The 14,597-nt window shown below is 42.4% G+C and overlaps 1 protein-coding gene across 6 annotated transcripts in view; it reads right to left on the minus strand.

Annotated features, from left to right (window-relative positions):
* Positions 1 to 5,147: 5,147 nt before the first annotated feature.
* Positions 5,148 to 14,597, minus strand: part of LOC116843356 (F-actin-monooxygenase Mical) — an 874,436-nt gene continuing 864,986 nt past the window's right edge. For 5 of the 6 annotated variants that reach the window (XM_032813733.1, XM_032813730.1, XM_032813727.1 and 2 more), the window contains 2 exons: positions 6,596 to 6,716; positions 5,313 to 5,411 (listed from right to left, as the gene is read on the minus strand). In XM_032813733.1, coding sequence (XP_032669624.1) covers positions 5,406 to 5,411; positions 6,596 to 6,716 — 127 coding nt within the window. In that variant the 3' untranslated portion in view covers positions 5,313 to 5,405. Of the gene's footprint in view, positions 5,412 to 6,595; positions 6,717 to 14,597 lie in introns of all 6 variants that reach the window. The other variant, XM_032813731.1, reaches the window with a different exon arrangement.

Consider the following 14,597-nt stretch of genomic DNA (forward strand, 5'->3'; position numbering starts at 1 on the left):
AGAAAAAAAAAAAAAAAAAGAGAGAGAGAGAGAGAGAGAGAGAGAGAGAGAGAGAGAGAGAGAGAGAGAGAAAGAAATCCTTCCGTACCGCTAACAGCGTGATAGAGGGATACCGGCTTGTTCCGATGATGGCTCAGCGGCAGTACCGTCGTCCTCGGACGACGGGAGGCCCCTACCGCAGGCTCACTGGCGAACGGCGGCAGGAGCCTGAAGCCTGTGCTTTTCTATGCTGGGTTCGTCCCTGGGATGGTCTTGGCATTCCCGAGGCGACCTCGGACTAAGTTTGCGGGCCGGATTGCTTCTACTCTTGGGTGACTGCGATGGTTTGGCCCCTGGCCTTTTCCAGGTCTTAGGGGAAAGCGGGATAAAATAGAGACTGTGAGAAATACCTGAGATTTGTACTAGTAGATGTTGAGTGTAAAGGTAGAAAACAGGCGCCACCTCCAATGCGCTTGACCATGACATATGTCATAGAGGTCATCCTTCTAAATGACTTTCTAAAGATTGCAGCTGTCGCTTATTGTTTATTAAAAAGTTATGAACAAAAGAACTTACATAAAATGAGTAATTTTTGGACACCGTATATATAAAAACATCAAATTTATTGGCTAGGAAGCCTAAGTCTGCCACTGCCCTAAGTAACATTCAAAAGGTTTTAACTGGCGCTCATTGTTTGTTAAAAAGTTATTCACAAAAAAAGATACATTAATATGAACACAGAGTATATGAAATGTAGTACGTAAACAGTGTCTGTCCCTAGCAGTGTAACTAGTGGGCTACGACCTCCTGCAGCACGGCGGGAGGCAACTCTATTGTACTTAAGCTAAAGAGTGAGAATTTTTCACAAAAGACTAGGTCCCCTTCGCGGTGTGGGGGGTCGTAGTCCCCCAGTTACACGGCTAGGGACAGGCACCTTTTTTATTTTTATTATTTTCTATTTATAAAACTTTAAATATAATAGAAACACACCTAGAAATATAATAGGAACACACGCACACACCGCGAGCCCGCCCGGGTGGGCAGGCAAGCGTGTTTGCTGGCGAGCAGTGTGTGTGTAGGAGGCATCTTCCTAGCGTACAGATTCGATGTTTCTGTATATACGTTATCCAAAAATTACATTTATTTAATGCAACTCCTTTTATTAATAACTTATTAACAAACAACGAGCAGACGGTTAAAACCTTTTGCTTGTTATTCAGAGCCATGTCCTTAACAACATATGTCAAGCCCAGGCTGATCAGAGGTGGCGCCTGTTTTCTATTACCACATCTCCTCCCCAAGGTTCCGCACTCCGGTTGATATAGAGGAGACGAGAAAGTGGACACGGAGGCCGCGGAGAGCCTGCACACCCGTAGGGCTTGCTAGAGACCGGCAAGTCTCGTCCAGGCGTCCCCCTTACCCGGGGGATTACGGCGCCTCACATTAGTAAGACCATCGATAATTGACCGTCTGTCCAGAGAGCGCTTTCTGAGATTCGGGTGCCTTGGACACGGTGGAGTCCATGAAATTCCCCCTGGGATGCCGAATGGTCTCAGCCTAGGCATCACAGGAGTGACAGAGACCACGAGGTGATACCTCAGTACTGAAAGTAGTCACCAAAACCTGCATGGAGTTAAGGGGGTAGGAATATTACCATCTGGGTGCTTTCCTGAAGAAAGTGCGCAGGACGAGGACACATGCAAAGTCCGAAGCTGAAAAATCGGCCGAGGGCTCGGGTTAAAGGGGGGGTTTATTTGGCCTGTTCCCGGGTGTGAGTGAGCTTTAATACTCCTCCTCAGACGGAGAATAAGCTATCCCTGTTAGACTAGAACCCCGCGAGAGGTATAAAACGCTGGATGCTCTCGCCATGTCTGAGAGAGAAGAGTGGAGTCCCGGTTGTGGTTTGCAGTAGCTTAAATCACATTGTAAACAATGATCAGGCAACGCTGGACATTAAAAAGTGACGATCGCGGCTGATGAGTCGCCTGGCTCTCCCAGAGGCGGGTTAACCTCAAAGTTTCGGGTGCCGGTGATAGTCGGCAACGAAGGGCACGCCGGTGATACGTTGTGGCAACGTCGGGGGTCCACGCCCTTAATTTGTTAGGCCGATTTGGATGAGGGTTCCTTAGGGCTATTCAGAAACGCGCGAACTGCAAGGCGCTCAATGGGGGTGCGAGTTGGTATATGGCGCGCCTCCTGGAATGAATGCGATGATGTGTGATAGCCCATCAGCACTCTGCGTTCGGGGTTCACCCTGGTCGCAAGGGACGTAGGGGTTACCCACTGGGAAAGCGTGCTCTTTCAACTTAGCGTGATAATCAGCAGGATGTTATCACTATAATCACTAATTTCTTTCTAAGTGCCGGCTCGGCTGCAAATGTGTGGGATTGTAGCACTTGGGGCTGGCCGGTGGGCCTCTCCTTGCTGCTGCGGCCCTGCGTGGTTTTGATAAGTGGGATACCACACCCAGGAGAGCTGGCTGCGTCGTTGTTCTATTAGTCGTAACGTAGTTTCGGCTGGGGGAAGCGGCAAGGCTGGCTTTAAAAAAGGGCGGGTTGGTTGCTTGCGTGTGCGATATCGACCGTGCTCTCAGGCAACCTCTCTCGCAACACGCAGGGGAAAGGGCACATGAGTCACAATTCTCAGTAATTCATTCAGAGAATGGGATATCAGAGTAGGCTCTGCTTATTTGACGCCGATAAATGCTAAGCAACCTGCAAAATTACCGCTCCTTCCGGTTCCTATGTCTGTAACGAATTTGAAGCCACTGTTCTCATTGGCTGTTCCAATGAAGGCCGTTGTACACCGTCACAACCGGACGCGTCTCCAGCTGGTGGATAGGTGAACACCAAACAGATATTGTGAGTACCGGTGAATAACTCTTCGGGAGAATAAACCAGCGCGGATCAAATCGTGGGGAGAGCTTTGAAGGATGCATGAAAGCACATGTGGAAAGAATATATCACAAATCATGCATCCGAGGAAGCTTTTTTGTGTGAGTGGGTGCCGCCCAGTGAGCATCCCATTCCTCGGGCATCCGGGCCCGTGAATCCTTAGGTGGAATCGGAATAAGGAAGGACATCCCGATAAAAAAACAGCACATAACATATATACAATTACATATACACAATTACAAACAAACAACACACCTACACGCATTTACATTACACTCACACGTCTCCAAAAAACGCTACCTCGGGTCCTGAAAGTGGGGATCCTTGATTGGCGATTCCGCGTCGCGTAGAGGGTACAGATAAAAACCGAGGTTGGAGATTCCTTTACCGCCGGACAATAGAGGAGCCTACTCGCACCTAACCAGCGAAATGGGGGCTGCTCTACCAACCGGTATAATCTCGAGGATACGGATACTGCTGTTTGGTGAACAGATTGAGGATCGTACCCGTTATCTTGGGAAGCTCTCCCAAAGCCACTGCGTGTAGTGAGCGGTTGCTTTGGTTCCCTTTGGAAGGAGTCCCTGGATAGAAGGGACGCACACACACGTATTACACATATATAACATGACAAACACACGGAAAAAGTAAAAGTTGTTATTAATAAAAATGAAAAATATCGAAAAATGTAGAAAAACGTGTAAAAGTGTCAACGCCGATGACGGGGAATTCGACTCCAATTTAAAGAAAGATACAAGACGTGAAGGTGGCGTCAATGGTCACCTTGGCCTCTTCGATAAAAAAAGGTGGACCTGTGTAGCCCAGGGGCTTCACGCATTGTGAGTTTCTATTGAATGTAGAAGATATCGCCGACTCCATCAAGGAGTGTCTGGTGGACCTTCCGGACAAAATGCCGGATCCTCGGAAGAAGCGAGCGAGTTGTGTTCTGGTTCCGCCTGAACGGTATCCAGGCGAACTTGACGCAGCTTGTAGCGGTGACGGAGGAGGGCGTGAGGGTCCAGGTCCGCTGAAAAGCCCGCGTAGGCACGTGGGTCTGCGAGGCAGAGAAGAGGGCGCTGCTACACCCAGTGGAAGCTCCAGGTCGTCATTGACGGTCTAGAGAAAGAAAGTGACATCCTGAGGAAGGAGAAGGAAGTCTACAGGTTTTTGAGGGATTTTGGCGAGGGTATGAAAGGGTGAGAGAGAAAGTTCAACTTCTCACCCGAAAAGAAAATCGGGGTCTCCGATCGACGTCCCCGATCTGGATCGCCGCTCTCAGTTGTAAGGGGACGTGTTCGGTCGTAGCGTCGCCGAGGAGCGCAGAGCCTACGTCACCCCAGATGACCAGGAGTGGAACGCGGTGGGCCTTAAAAAGAAAAAGGGGAACAGGCGCAAGACCAGGAGCGCGACTCCGGCCGTGGAAGCGGCCCTTCCGGCAGCGCTTCGTTGATTGCGTCGGCGTACACGACCGTCTGTGGTGCCCAACACAGCGGCCGTGGTGGAAAGAGGGCTCTCTTACGATGAGATCTGCATAAAGCATTTCCCCTGAGTTAACAAAAAAAAAAAGAGAGAGAAGTCTTTACAAGCGAGAGCGCGACCGAACGCGGGCGGTCGCTGCGGGATTTGCAACGACTGTAATTTGAATTTGCTGCGCCACTTGCAGCAACGTGAGATGATTTCTTTGCGCGACTTGCAGTAGAAATCGAGATTTTGCGATTAACTGCGGAATTATACACGTTCTTGTGACGTCCGAATTCGAACTGTATTCTGATGTGGACTAGCCAGACTTTATTGCTAGCAACGGCTGTAACGTGTGAGCTTTTTTCTCGATTCGTGTTAACCGCGGAATCGCTGGCTCGCGCTTACCGGATCTGTTCTGTGTTAGGTTTTTTAGTCTAATACGGATAAGTTTGTTTCGCGATACGATACACGTTCACGCTCGCGAACCAAAATTATATGTCGCTCACGTGCTCGAAATCTTCTAGAATCTTCTCCATTGTGCTTTTTCCTCGATAGATAAGTGCCTCACACCAAGATCACTCACCTAGCGCGTGACCTCGTGATTTAGAAGATTCCGAGAGGAATTTTGTTCAATTCCGAACTAAAAACATAATTTATTCAAATAAATAAAATTAAATTGTAAATATTAATATTATAAAATTATGTCGCAGGACAAATAAATATTGTAGATCATTAATTTTTTAATCAACAATAAACAATCAACGATATTTGTAAAAATGATATTTATTAAAAATCTCGAAAACAAGCAAACACACATTTTGGTTATATATGGATCTTTACTTTCTCCCAATACCGTTCTGTTTAATATACAGTTGTACAATACAAATGTACAATTTCTTATAAGTGTACATTCTTTCGAGCATTAACATGCAATTCAAAATTATAGCGCAGCATATATATGCATGAAAATGTTACTTCTACATTAGATGTGTGTTTTTAGTGTCACAATTTTTTATTGGTGTTAATCTCAGGCCTTTAGATAACATTTGAGCTTCAAGGTCGCGATCTTCATCTTCATATCTGAAATGAAAATAAATAAATGTTAATATAAGAAAAACTCAACAAAATTAGCGTATAATTATGACATGGTTCATTAAAATTGTGGAATAGTTATGTTCACAATCTATATGTGGTTTATGTAACCTATAGGTAGTGATGGGATATTGGAAGGATCTTTCGCGTATTGAACAAACGCTGTGACAGTGTCAATGCCATACCTATTTTAAGATGTCGTAAAGTCCCTGGCCTGAATAAAAATATAAAAAAATTGTAGGAAGGAAAAGGTTTTCATAAAAGGAACAGAATATTATTCATATACAATAAACTTATTATTTTATTTTGTAACATCTGCAGCCGGTTTATCAGACGATTTATCAATATTTTCTGCAAGATAAAAGACACTGCAGAAAACTTTATCAGTATTCAGTATTAACTTACGTCAGTATTAATTTTACATTTATCATATTATTTATTGTTTACTACTAAACATAATCTAGCCTTAGCTACTCGCGGAAGAAACGCGGCAACTTGCAGCAAACGAACGGTCAGATATTCTTCATGGAAACCTCTATAGACTCTTTATGCTGTGTCTAAGTATTATTGAAAATTGTTTACGTCGAGCTATATGTCATTTTACGCATTATTAAAAGAGCTCCTGTTGTGGAGAAATTCTTTCAATATCTCATCACTACCTATAGGTTATATACTGATCATATACTATACTTATTAAATATGCAATTTGAAAAATAAACATTATTATATAGAACGGAAGAAATAAAATGTTATAGACCACAATATCCTGAAAGAAATACATCATTCAAAAAAAAAATATTTGAAAAAGGTATAAGATTAGGATACAGTTCCGAAAAGCTCAAACCTCTGATTGGGTTGAATTTGTTAAGAAAGCTTTTTCTTAGCTCCAAAATGAAAATCCCTCAAGGTTTTTTGGCGACAAAACCTCATTCGCCCTCTACCCTTGCTCAAAGTCTAAACAGTTTTCTCACTATATCTTAGAAAATATTGATTTTGGAGAAAAATATCTCAACACAACATAAAAAACACACACACACAGATGGAAAAATGAAGCTTGTGAAACGCTCTACAAGAAAAGTAATTTGCTTTTTTAATGTAAACGCACTTTTTCAAAATAAACCTCATTGTGCGACGAGAAAACGCGCTGCGCATAGGCGATGACAAGCACTTACTTGTTCAACGTCAATAGAATACGCGTGTTGTACGCGTGTTGTGCACGAATGTGAACAACAAATTTCGCGTGTATGTGCGCGTTGTTGCATATTGCCTCGTGTCAGCGTGTGCGGCTTATACCTAGAATGATACTCTTTCTATTATCTGTATTTTTAATATATGAGAGACTTATCAATTTAGTGAGCTAAAAGATTTAAGCAATATTTTGAAATACTTATAATGAAAACCTTGCGTAGGGATCTTTGCTAATCTTACTAGAATCTGTATTTTTAATATATGATAAATTCATCAATTTGGTAAGGCAAAAATTTTAAACAATATTTTGAAGTATTTAAATATGTTTTGAACGGCCCGAGGGTGGAGAGCGGCCGGTTCGTTGTGCGAGATGCGGATAGGTGTCCGCTCGTCGCGTGGAGACCGCGGGCTTCGTCGCTGGCAGTCCGCTATCCAGCGGCCCCGTGAGATGACGTGGGGTGCAAGTAATTCGAGAGGGAGCAATGCACTTGGACACAGTACAATTGGACACGTTGCAAATGGACACGTTGCAAATGGACACGGCATTTGACACACAGTTCAATTGGACACGGTGCGTTTGGACACGAAAGAAAATGCACGTCGTTCAGTTACACACCGTTCATTTGGACACCGTTCAGTTAGACACCGTTTACTTGGACACAGTTCAGTTGGACACCGTTCAATTTTTCTGTGACAGTGCGCATTTTTCTGTGTCCAAGTGAACAGACAAGCAATTCCACGGTGTCCAAGTGAACGGTGTACAAATGAACAGCACGCATCGTTCTGTGTCCAAGTGAACAGTGGGCAACTGAACGGTGTCCAAGTGAACGGTGTCCAAGTGAACGGTGTCCAAATGAACGGTGTCCAAGTGAACGGTGTCCAAGTGAACAGTGAGCATCTTTCTGTGTCCAAGTGAACAGTGGGCACTTGAACTGTGTTCAACTGAACGGTGTCCAAATGAACGGTGTGTAACTGAACGTCGTGCATTTTCTTTCGTGTCCAAAAACAACGGTGCCCAAAAGTTTCGTGTCCAAACGCACCGTGTCCAATTGAACCGTGTGTCAAGTGCCGTGTCCATTTGCACCGTGTCCATTTGCAACGTGTCCAATTGTACTGTGTCCAACTGAATGCCACTCGATTTGAGAAGTTCTTCGGAGACGGGAGTCTCCGGCTCCGTGTTTTGGTGGGTCGCCGACTCGAATAAAGCGAGCCAGGTCAAGCGAAGCGGCGGTGATGCTCCGCTTTCCAACGCCTCCGCGCTAGGAGAAGTCCCCCTTGTCGGAGGAGTAATGAGAATCGTAACGTCGCGCGGGCGACGTAGACTTAGGCGCGAGGGTAACTCGCGTAGTCGCGTATGCGGCGAGTATGGCTTCAGTAGCGGTGAAGAAGCGAACGTAGTTCGCGTGTATATGCTGCGTCCCTGGCAGCGGCTAAGTCCTAAGCGGACGTAAAGGCGTGCGTGGATATGCTGCGTCTCTGAGAGCGGCTAAGTCCTAAGCGGACGTAAAGGCGAGCGTTGCTCGCGTGTATATGCTGCGTCCCTGGCAGCAGAGTTACTGAGTACAACGACGACTCGCACGGAGTCGTGAGCTCGACCGTAATAAGTTCTGTCGGCGTTAATACCCGGTATATGCAATACAGGAGAAGTCGCGAAGAGAGACGTCCACCGCGGTGGAAGCGTCTAGGTAATCCGAAGCGATCGCGCGAAGTCTTCTCTCAATCCTCGATCGTATTGAGAAGGTGGAGATCCGTGGAGTTACCATACACTTTGTAACACAAACGCCAACGTGTCCTCGGACACTTTAGAGGCGATAGCCCTACGTGCAAGCGCACTCTAAAGGGCTGCGAAAACCTAAACCCGAATGCCGGCGTCCCGAATGTCGGTGACACTCTGAAGGCAGCGATGTTCAGTGCAGATATGCACACGTATACCTCTGGCGAAGCAGGTGCCCAACGTGCTTACGCACTCAAGAAGGCGATATGAAGCTAACTAGACTACAAAAGAATACCTCAGCGAAGCAGTGACCAAATGCGCTAACGCATTCAGAAGGCTAAGAGTCGTCGCCCGCGGCGTCTTATATAGGCGCCACACCAAAATTTAACTATGAGCGACAGCCCCGGCTCGGCGCGCTGCCGCGTAGCGGCGGCGGCGTGAAGCCGCGGCGAGCGGTAGTCGCCCGCGCGCGGAACGCGCCTGGTGCACGGCCGCCCGCCGCCCGCTATCCGTGCGGACGACAGCTCCCGTACGGAACAAAATACAAACCTTACGTAGGGGTCTTTACTAATCTTTCCAGAGTTTTTATTTTTAATATATAATAAACTCATCAACTTAATAAGGTGAAAGATTTTAACAATATTTTAAAATACTTAAAATATAAAGTTTGAAATCAACCTTTTCACTGATGTATTAAATATCTATTTTTCAATACAACGGCAAGAAGTATTATATTTATGTTAATAATGCATATAACTTTCCTTGTAGAATGTTTCACAAGTTTTATTTTTTTACATTTTTTCCCAAAATCAATATTTTCGATACTGTGGAGAAATTGTTTAAACTTTGAGCGAGAGTAGGGGACGAATGAGGTTTTGTCGTCAAAAATCCTTTAAGGGTTTTCATTTTAGAGCTTAGGAGAAACTTTCCTGAAAAATTCAACCCAATCGGAAGTTTGGATTTTTCGGCACTTTATTCAATAATGTAATAATATTATTATAACAAAATAATGCTTTCTTAAAAATTATTTTAGACGCATTTCGATTTTCTAAATAAAATTAGATGGTTTTTCAAATATAAACCGATTTCTTTGGTTAATATGCATATAACAGTTGAGGAAAAGTATAGAAAAATGAATCTTAACAAACTACCATATATTTAGATACACAAGGTCTATCAAAAGTGTAAAAACTCTTTCGTATTTTGAAAAATATGCATTTTCCAAAAAAATGTTCTTTGCAAAAGTTATAGCGTTTTTAGTGACGTACTACATAGTAATAATAACATTAGTAATATCTTGAACAGCGTTTTCAAGGTTAGGTCAGATCATATTGATTTTTTTAAATGGAATTCCCTATGTTTTATTTTTGTAGTTTACCTCGTTCCCTACGTTTTATTCTTGTAGCTTACCTCGAGAATTTTCCAAAACACTATAATAACATATTTTTGGATGAGGTATTTTTTTAAGTAATGAAACTTGAATGTTACAGTATCGCTGGCATTAATATTACCCAAGGTGTACCATACGGAGGTTGCTCGGTCGGATTTACACCTCTTTCATGTATATGTATGTGCGCGTGTGTGTATGGGTGGATGGGTATAGTGTGACGGTCTTCATTCCTTATCTGTTTGTAACGATTTTTCGTTCTGGGCGAGATAGTTTTAGTCGGTGCGGTCCAAGATTTAGCTCAATAAATTCGAAACAGTGGTGTATGTAACAATAATTGTGTAGCTATATTCTAATATAATGTCTATGTTGTGGGGAAGTTCCGAAGGGATACTATAATATTAACGGAAATCACACAGAATAGACTAATACGATATTTTATTTCAAGACAAAGGTCGTGTTCGCTCGACCGCTCTGGAGAAACTGACTATCGTCTCCTTGCCCGAATATACATGCGCAGAGACAAAAACGATCGGGCACCGCGCGCAGTTTTCCTACGCGCGGCGTATCTTTTTAGGAGCGCATCTAACGTGCCGTTATCGGCGTCGAGATCGAAGAGACAGAGTTAAGATTTAGTTAGCACGGCACCGGAACTCCTACAATGTACAATTATATACAAATGAAGTTACGCCGCTGGCGTGTAATCGCGTTTTTGCTCCCGTCGGGAGCCTAAGTTGTTGTCGTGTGATCAGCTGCGAGCGTCCTGGCTCGCATACGGGTTGCGGGACGCGGTTGGCGTTGTCTCGCGGTATTCTATTGCCCGTGTTCTGAGTGTGTATACTCGGAGGGCTTTAAACTTCTGTTGATACCGACTCTTAACCGAATTGGTTTCGGGACGGTTGTTGTCGCGGTGTGTCCCGCGACTTGTTGACGCTAGATATGTTAGGCGATGTTGGAGTGGAGATAAGTAGAGGATGTCGACGTCGCGTATCCACCTCGGTCAACGGTTCGGTCTAGGATTTCTAGGAGATTTCGAGCTCTGGTCGGTTGAGCGCCTTAGAGGAGCTCTCCGGCGGATCTCTCTCGATCCCGATTTCGCATCGGCTTTTATACTAATTTTGGCAATCAGCGAAGCTGTTTGTTGACGCGGTTGTTCGGCGCTTTGTCTCCGCGGTTGTTCTGCATAAACAATACTTTCATATTCGTCGTGACGATCCGTTCTTTCTGTGGATCGTCACATGTTCCATAACTTATCATCGCAAATATTCACCTAACCGTGTGGTTGCACATGCATCCATCTATGCACACGCCCGCACGCACGCAGGCACACACCCACACGCACTCACACCCACCCACCCACACACGCACGCACGCAAACACACACATATACGAAAGAGGTGTAAATCTGACTGAGCAATCCGTGATACAACGTGCGTAATGCTAATGCTGACGGTATTATAAGTTGTAAGTTTTATTACTCAAAAAGTATTTAATAAAAGAATATGTTATTACAGTGTGTCGAAAAGCTCTCAAAATATGCTACAAAAATATGCAATAGAAAGTAAAGATTTTCATCTGAAAATATCAACTGACTTTGACCTTGACAACGCTGTTCAAGGTCTTATTAATATTATTATATAATGCATGACTAAAAACGTTATAACTTTTGTGTGGGGAACATTTTTTTGGAAAATATAAATTTTTTCCGAATATTGAAGGATTTCTACATTATTGGAAGACCTTATATAATGTACGTAAAGAGTGTCACATTTTAACTTAGACCATAATATCTCGAAACAATGTATTAAAAAAATTTTTTAAACAAAATTGTAAGGTTTAAAAGGGGTCATTAGATGAGTTATTCGTAATTCGAGTTCGGAATCCAACAAACGGGGTCCAACACTTTGGGCCCAATATGGCCTAAATTGATTATTTTCAATGGATATAGCTTTTTTGCAGACCAGTATTCTAAAACGGAGAAAAATAAAGAAATTTTTAAATAAAACATTTTTTGCGATATATTCCGGAGTCCTAATCTTTTTGTAACACTATGTATTGGGAGTACAAATCAGTTCGGTCCGTTTTCAAAAGATGGCTCTGGCTGTTATGAATGTTTCATAGTGACAGCTGATTTCGGTGGTTTCAGAAAGGTTAGACATCTGTCAATAATATTCAGTTTATATCGCTTTTGAGTTTCACACAAAACCCGTTTTTTTACTGTGTTAAATATGTCAAATTTTGTATTAACTAAGCAGCATTTGCGGGAGGTTTTAGTTTTCTACTTTAATTGGAAGAAAAGTGCAGCTGAAATGCATCGAATGTTTGTAGAAGTTTATGGTGACAATGCTTCAACTGATAAATCATGTAGGGAATGGTTTCGACGTTTCAAGAATGGTGATTTCAGCGTTGAAGACAAGCCTCGCTTTGGACAGCCAAAAAAATTCGAAGGCAAAGAATTGGAGGCATTATTTGATGAAGATCCGAGTCAAACGCAAGAGGAACTTGCAGAATCATTGGGAGTTACGCAACAAGCAGTTTCCGTACGATTGAAATCCATGGGAATAATTCACAAGCAAGGCAATTTGGTGCTTTATGAACTGAAACTAAGAGACGTCGAAAGGCGATTTTTCACTTGCGAGCAGCTGATTCAAAGGCAACAAGAAAAGGGTTTTCTTTACATCGGATTGTGACTGGGGATGAGAAATGGATATTCTACGATAACCTCAAGAAGAAAAAAATACTACGTTATGCCCGGTCAATCGTTGCCATCGACCTCAACATTAACACCAAAGCCGAATATTCATGGTTCGAAGCTGCACAGCATAGTCATGCTGTGTATCTGGTGGGATCAAAAGGATGTTATATATTATGAGCTGCTACAACCTGGCGATTCCATTACGGGCCATCGGTATAAGCTACAATTGATTCGTTTGTGCCGTGCATTACGAAAAAACGGCCGGAATACGAGCAAAGACATGACAAAGTTATTCTTCTGCATGATAACGCTCGGCTTCATGTCGCAAAAATCGTAAAAAATTATTTGAAAACGCTCAAGTTGGATATTTTACCGTATCCGCTGCATTCGCCGGACATTGCTCCTTCTGATTACTGGTTGTTCCGACGGATGCAGCACGATTTGGCAGGTCATTGGTTCACTTCTTTCGCAGAAATCGAAAATTGGCTCCTAACTTGGATCGCCTCAAAAGACAAGACATTTTTTCGAGATGGAATTCGAAAATTGCCTGAGAGGTGGGAAAAAGTAGCCAGCGATAGATAATACTTTGATTAATCTGTTCATTCATTTTGTTCTGAAATAAATGCATTTTTTACCACAAAGAAACGGATGAACTAATTTATACTCCCAATATATAATCAACCAATGCATGAAAGTGGCCTTTATTTGGACATAATATAATTGGACACGTTGCAAATGGATACAAAACTTTGGACATGGTTCAATTAGACAGTTTTTTTTGGATACGCGAGAAAATGTGCATCATTCAATTGCACACCGTTCAATTGCCCATCGTTATTTTGGACACCGTTTAATTACCCACCGTTCATTTGGATACGGAAAGATATATACGTACATATGTTCAATTGGACACCGTTCAATTATCTACTGTTCAAATTCCTTGTTCAATTACCCACCGTTCAAATTCCCATTTTTCAAATGCCCACTGTTCAAATGCCCATCGTTCACTTGGACACCATTTATTTGGACATTGTTCAATTACTAAGATTATTTAGACCCCGAAAGTTGTTCATTGTTTATTTGGAAAGATCACAGAAAGATGCACACCGTTTACTTTGACACTGTTTAATAACTCACCATTTATTTAAATACAAAAAGATGCACATTGTGCATTTTCCCATTGTTTAATTGCGCACAGTCTATTTAAATACTATTACATAATTGATATAATTGTTTGTCTATAATTGATATAATTGACACAATTAATTGCTGATTTATATAACTGATGAAAAGAAATAAAAAATAATTTAGAAAAAATATAGTGTTCTTATTGCAAGTTATATTTATCAACATATGTGGGAAGTTTTATAAACGAAACATAATTTTGGTACACAATATACATTGAAATATGGAAAATAGTACCCATATATGTGCAGGAAAGAGGCGCATCCTCTTCCCAAAAAACTAACCCTAACTTAACCCTTTTTACTGAAATATGATAAAAACAGACGTATATGCGTAATCTATTTTTAACATCTTTGTATATAATTTGACAATCATATCTTTCTGTGTCCACATAAATGGTACGCAATTAAACGGTGAGCAATTGAATGGTGTCTAAATAAACAGTGAGTAATTGAACGGTATCGAAATGAACGATGCGCAATTGAATAGAGTTCAACTAAACAGTGGGTAATTAAACGGTATGTATCTTTTAAATAAACGGTACGCAACTTGACGTGTCTAAACAAACGATGGGTAATTTAACGATGTCGAAATAAACGGTGTGTAATTGACAGTGTCTAAATGAACGGTAGGCAATTTAACGGTGGGTTTTTTGAACAATGTCCAAACGAACAGTGGACAATTAAACGATGCACATTTTCTTGCGTGTCTAAATGCAACTGTGTCTAATTAAACCATGCGTAAAGTTTCGTGTCCATTTGCAAATTGTCCAATTGTACTGTGTCTAAGTGCACCGCTCCCAACGCATGATGAGAGCGCGCGCATGCGAAAAACGTACAGTGAGATTACTTTTTAATATTGAGAAGAGTTTTAAGGGAGAAGAGGAAAGACGGTGACTCTTAATTTGATCAATGATTATTCAAAATTATGATATCCGTGTAAATTTATTTTATTTGTTGTAATTATCTAAAATAGTATGACCTGCATATATTATTGCGCATGCAC

This window comes from Odontomachus brunneus, unplaced genomic scaffold (assembly GCF_010583005.1).
Source record: "Odontomachus brunneus isolate Ranch 3 - 2012 unplaced genomic scaffold, Obru_v1 Obru_scaffold_032, whole genome shotgun sequence".
In the NCBI taxonomy this organism is placed as follows: domain Eukaryota; kingdom Metazoa; phylum Arthropoda; class Insecta; order Hymenoptera; family Formicidae; genus Odontomachus; species Odontomachus brunneus.